The sequence below is a fragment of the Pygocentrus nattereri genome, chromosome 11 (genome assembly GCF_015220715.1).
Source record: "Pygocentrus nattereri isolate fPygNat1 chromosome 11, fPygNat1.pri, whole genome shotgun sequence".
NCBI classification, from domain to species: Eukaryota; Metazoa; Chordata; class Actinopteri; order Characiformes; family Serrasalmidae; genus Pygocentrus; species Pygocentrus nattereri.
Genome location: NC_051221.1, coordinates 9,912,613 through 9,932,612, shown reverse-complemented (window position 1 = coordinate 9,932,612; position 20,000 = coordinate 9,912,613). Strand labels below are relative to the sequence as shown.

The 20,000-nt window shown below is 42.5% G+C and overlaps 1 protein-coding gene across 4 annotated transcripts in view; it reads right to left on the bottom strand.

Annotated features, from left to right (window-relative positions):
• trappc9 (trafficking protein particle complex 9) overlaps positions 1–20,000 on the bottom strand; it is a 383,326-nt gene that overhangs the window by 232,709 nt on the left and 130,617 nt on the right. For all 4 annotated transcript variants that reach the window (XM_017715936.2, XM_017715935.2, XM_037542854.1 and 1 more), the window contains 2 exons: positions 16,923–17,055; positions 13,408–13,559 (listed from right to left, as the gene is read on the bottom strand). In XM_017715936.2, coding sequence (XP_017571425.1) covers positions 13,408–13,559; positions 16,923–17,055 — 285 coding nt within the window. The remainder of the gene's footprint in view (positions 1–13,407; positions 13,560–16,922; positions 17,056–20,000) is intronic.

Below are 20,000 nucleotides of genomic sequence, written 5' to 3'. Positions count from 1 at the left end.
TCTCAAACAATCGGATTAACAGTGATTAGTTTACAATCAGATGATAAACAAGGCACCGCAGGTCATTATACAACTGTGTTGAGCAGTCTCAGCATACTCTACCGGGGGTGGGGGGGGTGGGCTATTAACACTCGAGCTGCTTTTTTTTCCTCACTGAAAGAGAGGAAACCCACACCAGCAGGATCTTACGAAAGCATGTACGTTCGAGTGTACAAACAGCGAACATATTAAATTAAACAAAATGTTTGCTGGTAAAAAATGTGTGCATATGTTTACTCAATTGCCAAAACAATCGCCATGATCCAATTACTAATAAAATCAACAAAGAATAGATTAAATAACTAACTGCAGAGATAAAGTTATGTAAACCTTTTTACCTGGCTGTAACTTTGCAGGGTATTCTTTCTAGTTCACATACACACACACACACACACACCCCTGTGTGGACACACAAACGCAAAAATAAATGCAGACTTTATGGCCAAAAGTATGTGGACACGAGAGCATCACATCTATATGAGCTTGCTGGACATTCCCTTCAAAATCATTGGGCATTACTATGAAGTTTGCGGATAGAACAGTCTCCACTCTCCTGAGAAGGCTTTTCATAAGATTTTGGAGCATGTGTGTGAGAGTCTGTGGAAAAAACTGGCTCACAATCAACATTACCATTAATTCCAAAAGCATTCAGTGGGGTCAAAGCTCGGTACAGGCCACTAGAGTTCCTCCACACCGAACTCAAACCAGGTCTTTACAGAGCCCACTTTGTGCACACAGGGACAGTCAGGAAAGGTTTGCCTTATTGGAAACATATAATTATGTGAAATGTCTGTGTGCTGTAGCATTAACATCACCCTTCACTTGGAACTAAGGGAACTGAAAATCATCCAAACACTCATTTTCCAATAATGGCACTTACAGTTGACTAGGGTAGATCTTACAGGGCAGTCTTTTCTGACTTGTGGCTAAGGCAGCATCCTAAGACAGGGGCACATTTAAAGTCACTGAGCTCTTCAGTACGATTTATTCTACTGCCAGTGTTTGTCTATGGAGATTAAATGGCTACATTTGATTGCATGAACCTGTTAATAATGAACATGGCTGAAACATTTGAAAAGGTTTGGCCACGTAGTGTTTACATTATATGGATTTCCTACTGCAGAACTGTATTTCATCCAGTGTTGAAACAAAGGACGTTTTATTATTCTCCATCATTTCAACATTTAAGCTAATGCTAGCTAACTCGATTTAGAGCCACCTAGTGTACTAAAGTGGTGGATGCTCAAGCCTTTGCTGCTAAAGCTGGATTTAAAAAAACAAATGTTGTAATCTAGGCAAAGAAAACCTCTAATGAGCATTAGGCATTTCAAAAATATTGTTTTTACACTATGAGTTTCTAAATTGCTCTTCAGATAAAACCATATAAATATAGCTCAGCAATCTGAGCCTCAAATCAGAACGCTACTGGGAGCAGAACACACCGTACAGCACAGCCTCTTAAAGTATATGTGAAGTGAACTTCATGCCCTTGACTGTCTACTGAAGTGGAATAATCTTCAGTCAGCTCATACAGAGAGAGGGGGAGGGAGAGAAGGACAGAGAGAGAGAGAGAGAGAGAGAGAGAGAGAGAGATTGAAGAAGAAGAGTATGAGACTATAAAAAGAGAGAAACAGAGGGAGAGAGAGGTGCACAGAAAAAAGATAGAGAAAGAAAGTGAGAAAAGGAGAAAGGAGAGAGAGAGAGAGAGAAGAGCATGAGACTGAAAGAAAGACAGAAATTGAGAGGGAGAGAGAGGCACACAGAAAAAAGAGAGAAAGAAAGTGAGAAAAGGAGGAAAGAGAAGGAGAAAGAGGGAGAGAGAGGGAGAGAGAGGGTGAGAGAGAGTGACCGTGAGAGAGAGAGAGAGAGAGAGATTGAAGAAGAAGAGCATGAGACTAAGAAAGAGAAACAGAGGGAGAGAGAGGTGCACAGAAAAAAAGATATAGAGAAAGAAAGTGAGAAAAGGAGAAAAGAGAGGGGGAGAGAGAGAGAGAGTGTGAAGAAGAAGAGCATGAGACTATGAAAGAAAGACAGAAATTGAGAGGGAGAGAGAGGCACACAGAAAAAAGAGAAAGAAAGAAAGTGAGAAAAGGAAGAGAGGGAGATAGAGAGGGAGATAGAGAGGGAGAGAGAGCAAGACAGACAGACAGACAGACAGAGAGAGAGAGAGAGAGAGAGAGAGAGAGAGAGAGAGAGAGAGAGAGAGAGAGAGAGAGAGAGGGAAGCTCAATTGTGTAGAAATTCACCAGATAGACAGAGACAGACAGGCTAGCTAGCTAGACAGTTAGAGAAATAGACACACAGATAGACAGCTAGTTAGCGAGACAGGCAGACAAAGACAGACAAACAGGAGAAGCATGCAAGCTTATCCTATAAACCAGCTTACTCTGTCTATCTGTCCAGTAATGCACTAACCCACTAAAACTGGAACAGAGAGTAAAAAACTGGTGTTTCTGCACCGCAGACATGAGGCAGAAACTCAGCAAGTACATCCTCCCAAAGAACACAGTGGCTGGAAGACAGAAGGAAAAAAAACAAAAAAACAAAGAGCAAAAACAAACAGAGTGCGCAATGTTTCATCACTACCTTACACACAAAGTACGTTCTCTCTTTCACAAAGGAGTAGAAAAGAACAAAGACAGGGGTAAGAAAGACAGAGCTGAAGAGAGTCAATTACAAAGAAGCATCAATGAAAATAAGTGACTTTCCAACACTGGAGTTTAAAAATGATTAAAAGCCCCAGAGAAAATGGGGCTCCTAACAACCACCTGGAAGACCTGCTTGACACCAACACTGCCCCCATCAGATAAACAGCACTTAAAGCTTTCATCTCTGAGCGAGAGGAGAAAAATCAAGCTGCTTCAGATTTGAAAACATCCACAGGTGTTTCTGTCCATCCTTCCACTGTGAGAAGACCACTCAGCGCTATGGGTCTGAAAGGATGTGTAGCTGTGAAGAAGAACCTCACTGAAAAAAGAAGGACACCAAACAAAGAAGCTGAATGATGGGCTGACCACCCCAGAGTCCAGACCTCAACACCACTGAATGGGTTTGATTACTTCAGAAAATCATCAACCAGCTTCTAAGACTGACCTTTGGAGGGGTGGAAAATATCCCTGCAGGTTTCTTTGAAAAACTAACGCAATTCTCGGAAAACCAGCCTTGCGACCGGAAGGTTGAACTTTCAATTCCCCAAGCTGACAGGACGTGACTGAAGGCACTTAACCCCCTCTGCTCCCCAGGTGCTTAGTGACCAAATGGGTAAAGCAAGGTCATTTTTATTTTGGCTGTGAATATTAATTATGTAGATGCCCTTCAAGTAAAGTGTAACCAAATAATGACTGTGCTGTTTGTGTGAAGAAGAGGAGGGATTCACTCTCACAGCTCTCTGGCGACAATAGGCCCCCCATCTCCCCCACTCCTAAAGTTAAAAACACACAAATGGCATATTCAGCTTTCAAACCGGTGAATTTTGCTCATTTAATTCCCTCCCCAGAAATGGAGAGATGATTCTAGTGCAATGATGCAACACTTCGAGACAAAGCTACCACCTTCTAACTGCTTCTCTAACCCTCACTCACTCCTTATTACAAACAGTAAGAGATGTCTAATGTGTCCTACGCTGGGAGATATTCATATTTTTAGAACGTTTCATACCCGAAACCATAAAAGCAGAAGTGCCAGCTAGAATGCCGGTATGGGAGATGTGTGTGCATGTCCACACAGAACACTCTGAGATGCGTTTGACATTTTCTCAAGCGAGCAGGACAAGATATCTCACCCTTATAATACACCCCCGACCCCCGGCCCCTGCTTTCTTTTTCATTAGCAGTGTCAACAGTTTGGGGGAAGAAATTTGACATGACATTTACAGTCAAACTCAGCCGCCAGCAAACTCTCTCTATTATACATTTATATGTATGTATGTATGTATATATATATATATATATATATATATATATATATATAAATCTGCATATCTCACAAAAGTGAGCGCACCCCTTACATTTCTGCAAATATTTTATTATATCTTTTTATGGGACGACACTACAGAAATCCATCCATCCATTTTCCAAGCCGCTTCTCCGTCAGGGTCACGGGGAGGTGCTGGAGCCTATCCCAGCAGTCTTCGGGCTGTTAAAGGGCTGTTAAATTTGGTGTTTTGGGTACAATTTGCTCATACTGGCCACTGGATATTCAACATGGCACCTCATGGCAAAGAACTCTCTGAGGATGTGAGAAATAGAATTGTTGCTCTCCACAAAGACGGCCTAGGCTTAAAGAAGATTGCTGACACCCTGAAACTGAGCTATAGCATGGTGGCCAAGGTCATACAGTCTTTTCCAAGACAGGTTCCACTCAGAACTGGGTCACCAGGGTCAACCAAAGAAGTTAAGTCCATGTGTTCAGCATCATATCCAGACGTTGGCTTCAAACAACAGATTCATGACTTCTGCTAGCATTGCTGCAGAGGTTGAAGAAGGGGGAGGTCAGCCTGTCAGTGCTCAGACCATACACTGCACAACGCATCAACTCGGTTGATGACCGTTGTCCGAGAAGGAAGCCTCTTCTGAAGCTGACGCACAGACAAGCAGTCCAAGAACATTGATTACTGGAGACATGTCCTGTGGTCTGATGAGGCCAAGATAAGCTTGTTTGGCTTAGATGGTGTCCAGCATGTGTGGTGGTGTCCTGGTGAGGAGTACCTGTCTCTTGCCTACAGTCAAGCATGGTGTTGGTAGCATCATGGTCTGGAGCTGCATGAGTGCTGCCGACATTGGGGAGCTGCGGTTTATTGAGGGAAACATGAATTCCAACATGTACTGTGACGTTCTGAAGCAGAGCATGATCCCCTCCCTTTGGAAACTACTCCACATGGCAGTTTTCCAACTCAATAACGACCCCAAACACACCTACAAATTACTCCAAATGACAACTGCCTTGCTGAAGGTAAAGGTGATAGACTGGCCAAGTATGTCTCCAGACCTAAACCCAATTGAGCACCTGTGGGGCATCCTCAAGCGGAAGAAGGAGGAGCGCAAGGTGTCTAGCATCCACCAGCTCCGTGATGTCATCATGGAGGAGTGGAAGAGGATTCCAGTAGCAACCTGTGCAGCTCTGGTGAATTCCATGCCCAAGAAGGTTAAAGCAGTGCTAGATAATTATGGTGGTCACACAAAATATTGACACCAGTTATTTAGACATTAATGGCTGTGTGTTGAGTTCTTTCCAGAGAATAGTAACTCGTCGTCCCATGAAAAGATATAATAAAATATTTGCAGAAATGTGAGGGGTGTACTCACTTTTGTGAAATACCATGTATACAGTTCTGTGTGAAAGTTTTAGGCATCTAAGCAAATGTCCAAACAGTTGACCTCAGCAGTGAGTTTATCACAATATACATTAGAATAAAGTCACATTCATAATACAAGAATTTCTTGGGTCCATATTTTTCCTTGACACCTTCACAGTCGCCACAGAGATTTGTTAATATCATCAATTACATCATGAGCACAATTTACTGAAGCACTGATTGGTCAAACTACATATAATACTGGGCTTCTTCAAGGAGAGGTTTGAAAATGGTTAAACAAACACACCAACATTTTATATATATATATATATATATATATATATATATATATATATATATAAAACACACACATCCCTCCTCCACCTCTCTCTCTCACTTTTATCTCCCTCATGTCCTCTCTGTCCCATCTCTCCTCCATCTCTCTCTCCACATCCATCACCACTACTTTTCCTTTCTTCTACTCGTACATAATAGATTTTTAATAAAAGTTCATTAAAGAAATTTCCATCGCACTACCCACCCATCCCTGTCTCTCTCCCTCTTCATCTGTCTTGCTCTCGTCTCGGCTCCCTGAGCAACGTAAACACATCAGAACTAAATTCAGAGAGTACACCCTGAAGACGGAATGTCCCTAAGCAAGTGTCACTCCGCTCTGTGAAGCACTGTGATTTTCTCCGAATCCAGGGAAATCACTGCAGCCATCGTGAGCAGTTCAAATTATGCCAGTAAGTGGAGGACCAGGAAATCCACAGACACAGAGCCATTCCTGGCTAACTAACCAACAAAAAAGTTGCTGGATGACAGTTTGGAAAACATTACATTTAATGTATTTGCTGCCTCCTAACTGTACACTAAACACTAATTCTATATTAAAGTGGGATGTTGCATATTACAGTGATTTTATCATGGGCAGTGGTACCAAAGTAGATACAGCTAAGAGTGCTCTGCCATTGATCAGGACTTCAGGAACTGAAAAGAAGGCCTTACACACATCGGATTATCCATTTATCAACTAATCCTTTTTTTATCTGGAATTGACGGGATCGATTTAGGACTCTTTATTAAAAGAGTCACTGTAAAGTTGATACAAGGTAAAATACATGTTAATGTCTGTCATAATCTTCAAATAAAATAGAAATTGCAGATGTGTTTTTCCCTCACTTTCGACAGAGTTTTGATATTCATGGCCCGAAATGAAGGCCTAGCTCTAATTGTCATGGTTCACCCCTGAAAAAACGGTCATGAAAAATTGATTTGCTGTTGATTAGCTCAATTTAATCAAATCTTTAACTGAAGCAAATTTGATCTAGCCACATTTTCACACCTACCCTGTTTTGGACCAGTTCTGTACTCTGGTCTGATCACAGTGGATTAATCAGGCTGCACAAGCTTGTTTTATATCATAGCAAAGCAGGACATATTCTGAGGTTTTTTTACATGGCTCTAACGACATGTAGCTCAAGGCCAAAAGCAGCACTTGGTAAAAAGGGACCGTGCTCCCTATACATACTGGAGTTGCTCCTGTTTCTGATCTAAAACACAGTTTATTTGGTTCAGCACTCGTGGGAACAAAGTATACACTCACTGATGCAGCCTTCTAGCGACCCACTTGTCCCCACACTGCAAAACACCAATGGGTCATGACCTATAGGTTGAAAACCACTCATATATCCAACATATTGCCTTTCTTCTTCTGAGAGATGCACTTTGAGACAGGGTGAACACCGAAGACAGTCCTATGTCTGACAGAACTGCCCTGTCGCTCTCTGATTTCAATTTAACCTTCCAATCAGACAGAACCACTTGAGCCTAGAACAGCCTCTACATAAAACATGAAGGACATAACAAGGGAAATTCATTTCCTAAATAAAACCATTTCAGTCCACCCTGCCCATCTGTAACGGCCGCTCTCATTCCCTCACTGTAATGCAATAGTAATTCATTTTTGAGATTTTTTATTTTTATTTGCTGGGAAAAGTTTAACGGAACTGTCAGTCAGTAGAGGTGCACCACAAAACCTTGGTTCAAAGGTTTAACACTGAAATGCGACCACTTGATAAAAGACTTTTTCTCAGCAATGTCAATGTCAAGGGTATATTCATTGTTGGACCTTTTCTCGTTTACTGTGTCTTTGGAAGTACTGAAGCCCAACGGAACCGTTCTCTTCAAAAAGTAAAAGAGATTAAACAGATGTGAGCACTTTTGAGGTTGAGGGAGACTTATACTCTCCAACTAATCTCCATCTAGTCTTATGCTGATCTCTCGTTAAACAGAATAGTATAACACTACCATATAAAACCACTATAAGCTTTCTCAATCTGCCATTACAGTGGCTCTTAATTCAAATGCAAGTCATAAAAATCTGATCTTGAAGATATGCAATTATTCGCTGAAGTCAGAATGGAGAAAAATTGGCAAAAAAAAAAACCCTCTTCTCTACCAGATCATTCCTCTATGATAAAAATCCACATCTGCAACAAACGAGGCCTTCATTGCACTTCTTAATGCACCATAAGTTTTCAGGGCAGGCAGGCCACTCTAGCACCCGCACTCTCTGATTAAGCGGTCGTGCTGTTGTAACACATGCAGATTGGGGCTTGATGTCAACGTAGTCTAAAAAAAAAAAGCATATCGTGGCAGCGGGAGCATGGTCAAGCACTGTCGGCCGGTGAGTCTGACAGCGCGAGGACACGGACTGATTGGCAAACGCTGAGAACTGTGGGTAACTGCCTCTTTCCCTACTTATACAAGCTTCTTTCCCTAGTAGAGAGAGACTTGGGAGACAGGAACATTCAGACAGAGAGAAAAACTGAACTTGAAGCTCCGGAGGAAGACTGCAGTAGTGACGAGCTGCCCACTCACAGCCAAGCTTTCTTTTGTTTTCGTAAATTTTTTGAAAAAAAGTATAGAAGATCTCTGTCCGCTGACAGCAACTCCTGTAGTCCTTCTGCCTACACCCTCCAGGGTATTACACCTATCATCACTGTCCAAAGAAAAACAAGTATCTCCAAAATAGTGACTTTACAGGAGAGGGCAAAAACACTCTTACCTTTCAATGCAAGTTAATTAAGTTTGGGGCAGTCATGGGCTGGAGGTTAGGGAACCAGCCTCGTGACTGGAAGGTCGCCGGTTCGATCCCCAGAGATGACATGACTGAGGTGTCCTTGAGCAAGACACCTAACCTAATAGCGCCTTCAAAGACGCACTAGTACCTTGCTATACCATGACAGACTCTGGCTTTTGAACTTTACACTGGTAACAATCTGGATGGTCTGTTTCTTCTTTGGCTTTGAAAACACAATGTCCATTATTTCCATTAAAGTTGACTTGTCAGACCAAAATATAGCGATGCTCTCTGAAGAAAACCTTGTATCTCCATTTTTGATGTTTTTTTTTTTTTTTACATATTTTGAAAGTGCCCATTACATTGTGTGTAAACTTGACAATGAATGGAGCAAAAGAAACAGCCCAAAATGACGTGTGGTGCGGGGGGGACTCAGCATAGTCTTACATTTGTGGAAGCAGAGACAAATGGGGCCATACAGAGTGAAATGGTTAAGATCCTGCTACTTGCTAGTAGAGGAATGTTGTTCTTACCCGGTGTGACCCATCCTTCCTCATGAAGGGCTCGGTTCTTGCTGGTTACTCCTTTTATACTCAAACATGATTCCATGAAATGTGTTTTGAACAGTGTTCCCCGTTTAAAATGCCCCTGTCCCAAGTTTTCTGGAACATCAATTCCAGAATGAGAGCATATTTACAAAAACAATGAAGTTGACAAGCTAAAATGTTAAAGGTCTTTGTACTGTTCTTTTAAATACAGGTTGAAGTGGACGTAAAATCACTGCATCCTGTTATTGAAGTTTGTGTGGTGTTGGGGTCTGTGGGACCCATTTTCAATGTTTACCAAAATAAATATTATGCAGATTCATGACTTAGATTCCTGGCCTTTGCTCATCTTCTGTGAAGAACATATAAAGTAACCCATTTTCAGCGTCTTCACTCTGTTCATCCCCCACACATTTATGTTACACATGTGGTGCTGGGGTGAACCTGCGGGGAGTAAAAGTGTGGAGGTGCTGTGTCCTTATATATGTGAGGGTGGACAACATGGACAGGCTGCTAACTGGCTACAGCTCCTACAGGAGAACCCTGCGCTGGACACCTGTGATATTTTAAACATCTGGTATTTTTACATAAACTGTTATGGCTGTATTAATTGAATGGGTCGTGCGGTGGGTCCACCAGACCACTGAGTAACAGCATCACACAAGGGTTAATAGCATTTTACAGTGTCAAAACTTATTTCGGAATGCTTGTTTAAAATAGCATAGGTTGTTAACACAGTGAATATTTCCAAACTCTTGAATGGTAGCAAACCTATTTTAAACATAATTCCTCAACCGCCCACTGGTTTCTATTACATGTCAGCAGATATTTTGCTATTTTTACATGTGGTAACTGATTGTATGGAATAAAAGCAGCAGACAGAGACCAGGTTGAGTCTGCCTAGCCAACAGTGCTAATGTAGAATTAGGATCTTTCAGAAGATCCATCTCCTCTGCGTTTCATCTGAGGACTCTGGATCATTAGCAGGCCTGGTGAATATGGAGGCCAGCTGCTGTTCTTCAAATCAAAGAAAACAAACACTCTCACTGCAGTGGCCCAGTCAAAGCACTCTGACATCCTACTATAAGCAGCTCTACTTAGACTGGTTTCCACGGCAACTTCAAAGACAACGGGTGTGTGTGTGTGTGTGTGTGTGTGTGTGTGTGTGTGTACTCAAGGCTGAAAGGCACAGTCACAGTCAGAAAAAGTGAAAAGCGGAAAGAGTTAAAAGGAAAGAAAGAACGACTAGGACGAGGAAGACAAGGAGGACAACAACATACTTATGCAATAATGTACCAAAATAAATACATCTGTTAATAACAGTAATATTGCCACTTGTTCTACCATTAAGGGACAAAAACAGAGAAAAGGCCATGACTCCTAAATTCACACCTAAGAAGAACATTCAGAGAAAGAAGATGAGAGTAAGAGGGAGAGAAAAAACTAGATAAGACAGAAATAGAGAGAAAGTAGAGAGATAAAAATGGTAAAAAAGAGGGAGAAAGTGAGAAAAGGAGCAGAAGAGGGCGAGGAAGAGAGAGGAAGAGAAAGAGAGACAGACAGAGAGAGAGAGAGAAAGCAAAACAGAAAAAGCAGAGAAAGAGGGAGAGGGAGTGAAAGAGTAAAAAGAGGAAGAGACAAGAGAGAGAGAAAGCAAAAGAGCGAGAGAAAACCAAGAGAGAAAGGGGGAGAGAGCGACAGACTGACCTGTGTGGAATTAATAGTGTATTAAAAGAAGAGGAGCATTCAGAAAGAAATGGAGTGCAGACACTTTTTATGGGGGGCTGTTAAGGTTGAAACACACACACACACACACTTTGTCTTGCATTAACAGTGAGGACTTCAGATTCAGAGATATTTCACTTTCAGCATTCGCTTTGAATTTTTATTTTTACTTTGCTTACTTTCTGTAGTTACTCGCTGAGCCTCACTGCAAGCATCCTTCAATGCGGGAATGTCCTGACATGTTGCACAAATGACAAATAAACTTGAAACGTGATTTTTGTTTTACCGCAGCCGTGTAGCCTAACACTACAACTACACCTAAACTTAAACCTAACCCTAACCTCCGCATACAAAAGCAAAATTTTCTGCTTTCAGTTCGTCCAAAGAAAGTAATTTGTGGTGGGAAAAAAAACATGCAAGCAAAATGTCCCCACTGGACCAGCAAAATGTCCCCACTGGACCAGCAAAATGTCCCCACTGGACCAGCAAAATGTCCCCAGTTGCAGAACTTCAGGTGCGAATGGACCTCAACCACATGGACTTCACCACCTCCATAAATGCTCGGCTGGGCTCACGTTGGGTGAGCGTGCAGGCCGCACTGTTCTTCAGAACTCTCCAGAATGCTCCTTGAACCATAACTTGGGCCCAACGGCACGGTGCATTATTCTGCTGGAATATGCCATCATTGTGGGGGTACATGAAGTCCATGAAGGGCTGCAAATGGTCACCAAACAGTGAAACGTAGTGGTCACCAGTCAATGATGTGCTTAGTTGGATCGGTGGATCCAATCCATGCCATGAGAACACACCCCACGTTAGTACGGAACCACCACCAGCCTGCACAGTGCCTTGTCGACAACTTGGGTCTATGGCTTCATGGGGTCTCTGCCACATACGAACACTTTAACAGTGTTATTAAAAGAAGAGGTGATGCCTCGCAGTGGTAAACGTGCCCCTATGCCAACTTTTTTGGAACATGTTGCTGCCATCAAATCCAATCTATTTTTCAAAAAGCAACTAAATTCCTCAGTTTCAACATTTGATTTGTTGTCTTGTACCAATTTCAATTAAATATTGGGTTTACATGATTTGCACATCATTGCATTCTCTTTCTATTTACATTTTCCACAGCATCCCAACTTTTTCGGAAAACAGGTTGAAGTTTTTTGTAAGGTTTTATTGTGTTTTTAACATTAATTCAGCCTCATTTCATATTATACAGACTCTGTATCCAGTCTCTGTGCCATTTTCTGATATGGTCGTTCATTCATGTGCTACGAGAGGACATTTTGAGAAGGCAGTATAACTAGACGCCAATAGTGAGTCTAGCAGAACCGTGAATTCTCTCAGCCGGACCTCTCTCCACACCTGGTATGATGGTTCTTGTGTGGTGCTCAAGTTCTGTGAAGAGCCTGTCTAGCAGGTCATCTTGCATACATTCTACACAGTGCAGGATGTGACAGAAAAAAAATATGAAATATTCCCATTGTTGCAAACAATCCTCAAAGGCTAATTAAAGTTGAAAAGGCTGATTAAGCTGGTAGGAGCAATTCTTTGTTCATCTTTAAAAGGGGTTAAAAGCTATTTTTCCAGAAACCCTTTCCTTTGTGCTGCTGATTATGCCATGCTATAGTGAAAGGACCGCGGTCGTTTTCTCCGTCTCACTCTCTCCTCTCCCTTCACTGGCTCGGAATTCTCTCTCTCTCTCCCTCTTTCCAATTCCTCTATTTTCTCTCTCTCTGTCTCCCTCCCTCCCTTCCACTCTCCCACTATCTGTTCTCTCTCCCTCTCTGAAGGGTAAAGTGTTTACTGGTACATGAGAGCAATCATTGCTTTTGACCTGTAGAAACCCCTCTGGCAGCCAGCCAAACCCCACAGAGCTGGATCACTACCACATACACTGAGCAGAACAGCATTTTAAACACTTTAAACATGCCATACTACTGTAGGTAATGCAGATGCACTGGTATGGGCATTCTAGGATGATGCTAATATGCCAATACTGATAGAGGAACAATTCTAAAATGTAGAGATTGTGGCTACATTCAACTGGATTGGTATTATGGAGAAAGAGAACATTTATTTCTGTGGGGCTACAAATGTATTGCAAACAAACTAGAAGGTGGAAAAATGTCTGTTGGCCTTTATATTGTATGTAAACTTCATGACGACTGAACCAAAAAAAAAAACAAAATTACTTGGAAAAAATTCTGGTTCCATTGACTTACATTAAAAGTATTAAAAGTGTTTTGCCCTTCTCCTGTAAATTTGTCATTTTGGAGATATGAGGTTTTCTTCCAGCAACAGCGTTATGCTGAAAGCTGATGCCATAAAGTCCCAGGTGGTTGCCAAGGCATTGCTATGCCATTGCTGTGTTATCGTGTTTGAACAAAAGTTGAATTATACTGTACATGCCATAGGTCCCAAAAGCAGACGCTTGCTATTCCCACACTGGCTTTATAATCAAAGGTTTGTGGTTCTGGCTCAAAACTGCAACCCATGAAAACAGTACTAAAAAGCATAGTAGAATAATAAAACAGGAAAATGCAGATATTTTAGCACAGAACTCAGCATCACCTAAACATTTTGCTCTTTCAGAACATAGCCATCAAATATCGGTTTGAAAAACTGGGCAAATCCTTTTTTGGTAAATATCTGCCAATATCAGTATGATTCCAATGCCACTGTGTGCCCCTAGTAAATAATGTGTGAGTCTGTACCTTTGGTAGTGAGTGTTTTAGACGACATCTCCAGTGTATTCAGAGTTTCTGAGCCAATGTTCTCCAGAGTGATGACGAGCTGCTGAGTTTCTCCATTGAAGAGCTGCAGACACACACTGCTGGACAGATCCTCACCACATAAACGTGCAGACCTGCAAACACACCAAAACAATAAAGTCTGCCAGTGTAGCCACTTTGGTAAATGCACCTTTGTACCTCACTGGCCACTTTATTAGAAACATCTACCTTGTACGTCCACTGACTGGACATTTTTTTTTAGAAACATCTACCTTGTACTTCCACTCACTGGCCACTTTATTAGAAACATCTACCTTGTACGTCCACTGACTGGACATTTTTTTTTAGAAACATCTACCTTGTACTTCCACTCACTGGCCACTTTATTAGAAACATCTACCTTGTACTTCCACAAACTGGCCCCTTTATTAGAAACACCTACTTTGCCCTTCCAGTTTCTGTCTAGGTTCACATAATATGGGTGTACAATTACAGACTGTAGCTCATCTGTTGCTGCACAATTTATCAGCCTCCCGTACATCATTCATCAGTGATGGGTTTCTGACCACAGGACAGCTATTGTGCAGAAATAATTGGGGTGGTTAATTCTCAGCACAGCAGTGATACTGACAGGGTAGTGCAGTGAACATGGAAGAGCTCACAGCGGTGCTCGTGGTCATGGTAGAGTTCACGGTAGTGATCAAGGTACTAATCAAGGTAGTAATCATGGTGGTGTTCATGGAGGATTTCATGGTAGTGTTCATGGTAGAGATCACAGTAATGGACCAGCACCCAAAAATATCTAGACAAGACACAAACTATACAACAACAGATGAGCTACAGTCTCCAGTCTGCACCAGCAAGGTGGAGCTACAAGAGAGGCATTTCTAATAAAGTGTCAAATAATGCATATAGTAGCTATTTCTGACAAAGTGGACAATGAATGGATGTTTTAAAAATTGGCTGTTGGATTAAAAGGGAAAAAGAGAGGAAAAGAAAGGCAGAATAAAAGAACAGGCAGATTCACACAGCATGACAGAAAAAAGACAGACAGAGCAGAAGAACCGCACTGCTCTGGTCTGAGACGGCTAAAGGCATGTTATACACGTCAGTCTGAAATATCAGCGACATGACAGTTTTTCTACTGTGAGGAGAGAGAGAGAGAGAGAGATAGAGAGATAGAGAGAGAGAGAGAGAGAGAAAGAAAAAAGGGGAGAGAGCGACAGAAAGAGACATTAGAAAAGATAAAAAAGACAAAGAAGAGAAGTTGAGAGAGTGAGAGAAACAGAATGTGAAAAAAGAAAAGGACAAAAAAAGTAAATAGAGGACAAAGAAAAAAATGAAGAGAGAGGAGAGAATGAGAGCGACAGCAAAAAAAAAAGAGAAAGAGAGGGAGAGTCTGCACCGTGTCCTCAGATACTCCTCCACCCTCTGTTATCCTCTTCTACACTCTGAGATTTACTCAAGAGCAGAAACAGCAGAGCCGACACTTAAAGCACAATCCACGTTCAGTGCAGTTCAAATCAGTTATATAAGAAACATCAACTAATCATCAACTAACAAACCATAACTACAGAACATACACATGCAGGCTGTAAAGAAGCCATGATGTTATAATATTAATGATATCTTGCGTAGTTACATCACACGGCTTCTATTATTTAAGCTAAAGCCACGTGAGGTGTCTGCAGAAGAAATCTGAGCTTGGATGTGGAGCCTCTCATTTACCTATTAAGGCCTTGGCAACACTACTACAGATACATTAACCATAAATACTAAATCAGAGGTCACTAATAGGCGGATTGCGGTCCGAGTCCGGACCCAGACGCTATCCTATTCAGACCTGAGCCTCTAACCGATAAACTATGGAGAATGATTTAATTTTGACGGGTTGGTCCTATTTTAATCTGCGTAACTTTCCTAGCCTTTACGGTAGCTTTATTGGCCCGGGAGTCTCACAGACCAATCGCATGTGTTGTAAATATCAACGGTGATGCTACTCAGCCAATCATATCTGTGCATTATGATGAGCACTGAGAATCGAGTGAGTGACGCCACACAGGGGACAGTCAAGGCGAGACACAGCAGTCAGAGAAGAAAGTGAGTCAGAGGGAAGTTTCACAGGACGTGCTCTAAAAAGAGAAAACTGATAGTAAATGTTATTAAAATGTACTTTATTTGATTTGATATTCAGTTGTTGACTGCATAAGATGATGATGCAGCTGCTAGGCTACTTCAGTAAACAGTACATGGCACCGAGTCATAATGCAAGTTAGACATTATGGTGTTCCGGACCTTCGCTTGAGGAATTTTTCTTTAACTGGACCTTACTGAATTTTAATGGAATACCCCTGTACTAAACAAATAAAGAAATTAGCAACCTGTTCATTTCTCTCTCGCAAACTCTCGCGTACTCCTGTTACTAGGACATACAAATAAACAAACGCGGAGCTGCTGCTGCTGTTTTCTCTGCCGTTTGCGCTGACACAGTAAAGAAGCAGCAGGTAAACCAGGTTAATTGAGGCTCATGGAATTTTTTGAGTGTTAAATGTACATAAACTCCATTGTGCTCATGCCCTGAACTCATTAAAACGCTTCGCTCCACACGTGAGTGACGTTTTGCCATTTTTCTTGGTTTACTTGCTGTATTTTCTTATTTCGCACTCTTGTTTTCATTGGCTGCTGCAGGAGTCTGTTCAGACTGAGTCGTTGACCAGTTTACGCTAGAAAAAAAATCAAACATTTGATAAACTCCAACTGGTCTGAAACACAATCAGGAGGCCAAAAATCAGAGTCTGTGCTCCTCACACATGACTCGATTCTCTCTCCAACCGTTTATTTCAGTGTTTAAGCAGTAATATCAAAGCTTACTGTGGAAAAGCTTTAAAACATGCCAACATGTCCAAGTTCACCTCTTCATTTGCCAGTCTGCACTCTGTTTTGACCACTCTTTAGTGACCTATGCCCATAAATCACACTTCTGTGGTACCTTTTGTAGGTTGGACCATTACATCACATCTGGCCCTGACAGACTAAGTGTGTGCATGTTCAATACAGACGTTTTAGGGTGGATGAAATGTTTTTTAAAAACCGTGCTTTCACATATATTGTATTAGCATGGACGAGGCCTGAGAGTTCTGAAGTGGGTCTTGAGCAGAGAGACCTTGAGAAACCTCTGGCTTCAAAGTGAAGAAGCTCTTAACGTAGAAGGCGATCATCGTAAACCTGAAAACTTCCTGCCCAGTGGATGTCCACTTTACACCCTCTGTGATTGTGATACAGGAATCATGCTTTAATTATTCATTGGTGTGAATGCAGCAATAGAGAGTAACACAGTTTGTAATTAAGTGCAGGGACGGGACGGGACGGGGTGGGGTCGGGACGGGACGAGGAGAGGAGAGGAGAGGAGAGGAGAGGAGAGGAGAGAAGAGAAGAGAAGAGAAGAGAAGAGAAGAGAAGAGAAGAGAAGAGAAGAGAAGAGAAGAGAAGAGAAGTACCGTGGTAATGATGTGCTCAGTTGCAGTCGCGGTAGAGACGGCACTACCTCCACCGTGCAGCCACTGGACTTCACTCCAACCAGACTGTCCAGCAGGCAGTCACTGCTTACTCCAAACACAGACGTGTGGTACCCTGCACACAAAACACGCACACAAATATATTCACACACATTATGCTACAACACAAATGACTAACACTACTGAGGTGAGACTGCAGCTGTTGCTAAACTCACTGATACCTCTACCACTACTGAGGTGAGACTGCAGCTGTTGTTAAACTCACTGATACCTCTACCACTACTGAGGTGAGACTGCAGCTGTTGTTAAACTCACTGATACCTCTATCACTACTGAGGTGAGACTGCAGCTGTTGTTAAACTCACTGATACCTCTACCACTACTGAGGTGAGACTGCAGCTGTTGTTAAACTCACTGATACCTCTACGAATACTGAGGTGAGACTGCAGCTGTTGCTAAACTCACTGATACCTCTACCACTACTGAGGTGAGACTGCAGCTGTTGTTAAACTCACTGATACCTCTACGAATACTGAGGTGAGACTGCAGCTGTTGCTAAACTCACTGATACCTCTACCACTACTGAGGTGAGACTGCAGCTGTTGTTAAACTCACTGATACCTCTACCACTACTGAGGTGAGACTGCAGCTGTTGTTAAACTCACTGATACCTCTAACACTACTGAGGTGAGACTGCAGCTGTTGCTAAACTCACTGATACCTCTACGACTACTGAGGTGAGACTGCAGCTGTTGTTAAACTCACTGATACCTCTACCACTACTGAGGTGAGACTGCAGCTGTTGTTAAACTCACTGATACCTCTACCACTACTGAGGTGAGACTGCAGCTGTTGTTAAACTCACTGATACCTCTACCACTACTGAGGTGAGACTGCAGCTGTTGTTAAACTCACTGATACCTCTATCACTACTGAGGTGAGACTGCAGCTGTTGTTAAACTCACTGATACCTCTACCACTACTGAGGTGAGACTGCAGCTGTTGTTAAACTCACTGATACCTCTACGAATACTGAGGTGAGACTGCAGCTGTTGCTAAACTCACTGATACCTCTACCACTACTGAGGTGAGACTGCAGCTGTTGTTAAACTCACTGATACCTCTACGAATACTGAGGTGAGACTGCAGCTGTTGCTAAACTCACTGATACCTCTACCACTACTGAGGTGAGACTGCAGCTGTTGTTAAACTCACTGATACCTCTAACACTACTGAGGTGAGACTGCAGCTGTTGTTAAACTCACTGATACCTCTATCACTACTGAGGTGAGACTGCAGCTGTTGTTAAACTCGCTGATACCTCTACGAATACTGAGGTGAGACTGCAGCTGTTGTTAAACTCACTGATACCTCTACGAATACTGAGGTGAGACTGCAGCTGTTGTTAAACTCACTGATACCTCTACCACTACTGAGGTGAGACTGCAGCTGTTGTTAAACTCGCTGATACCTCTACGAATACTGAGGTGAGACTGCAGCTGTTGCTAAACTCACTGATACCTCTACCACTACTGAGCTCAGACTGCAGCTGTTGTTAAACTCACTGATACCTCTACCACTACTGAGGTGAGACTGCAGCTGTTGTTAAACTCGCTGATACCTCTACCACTACTGAGGTGAGACTGCAGCTGTTGCTAAACTCACTGATACCTCTACCACTACTGAGGTGAGACTGCAGCTGTTGTTAAACTCGCTGATACCTCTACCACTACTGAGGTGAGACTGCAGCTGTTGTTAAACTCACTGATACCTCTACCACTACTGAGGTGAGACTGCAGCTGTTGTTAAACTCACTGATACCTCTACCACTACTGAGGTGAGACTGCAGCTGTTGTTAAACTCACTGATACCTCTACCACTACTGAGGTGAGACTGCAGCTGTTGCTAAACTCACTGATACCTCTACCACTACTGAGGTCAGACTGCAGCTGTTGTTAAACTCACTGATACCTCTACCACTACTGAGGTGAGACTGCAGCTGTTGTTAAACTCACTGATACCTCTATCACTACTGAGGTGAGACTGCAGCTTCTGTTAAACTCACTGATACCTCTATCACTACTGAGGTCAGACTGCAGCTGTTGTTAAACTCACTGATACCTCTACCACTACTGAGGTGAGACTGCAGCTGTTGTTAAACTCGCTGATACCTCTACGAATACTGAGGTGAGACTGCAGCTGTTGGTAAACTCACTGATACCTCTACCACTACTGAGGTGAGACTGCAGCTGTTGTTAAACTCACTGATACCTCTACCACTACTGAGGTGAGACTGCAGCTGTTGGTAAACTCACTGATACCTCTAACACTACTGAGGTGAGACTGCAGCCTTAGTTAAACTCACTGATACCTCTATCACTACTGAGGTGAGACTGCAGCTGTTGTTAAACTCGCTGATACCTCTACGAATACTGAGGTGAGACTGCAGCTGTTGGTAAACTCACTGATACCTCTACCACTACTGAGGTGAGACTGCAGCTGTTGTTAAACTCACTGATACCTCTACCACTACTGAGGTGAGACTGCAGCTGTTGGTAAACTCACTGATACCTCTAACACTACTGAGGTGAGACTGCAGCCTTAGTTAAACTCACTGATACCTCTATCACTACTGAGGTGAGACTGCAGCTGTTGTTAAACTCACTGATGCCTCTAACACTACTGAGGTGAGACTGCAGCTGTTGTTAAACACGCTGATACCTCTATCACTACTGAGGTGAGACTGCAGCTGAGGTTAAACTCACTGATACCTCTACGACTACTGAGGTGAGACTGCAGCTGTTGTTAAACTCACTGATACCTCTACCACTACTGAGGTGAGACTGCAGCTGTTGTTAAACTCGCTGATACCTCTATCACTACTGAGGTGAGACTGCAGCTGAGGTTAAACTCACTGATACCTCTATCACTACTGAGGTGAGACTGCAGCTGTTGTTAAACTCACTGATACCTCTACCACTACTGAGGTGAGACTGCAGCTGAGGTTAAACTCACTGATACCTCTACCACTACTGAGGTGAGACTGCAGCTGTTGTTAAA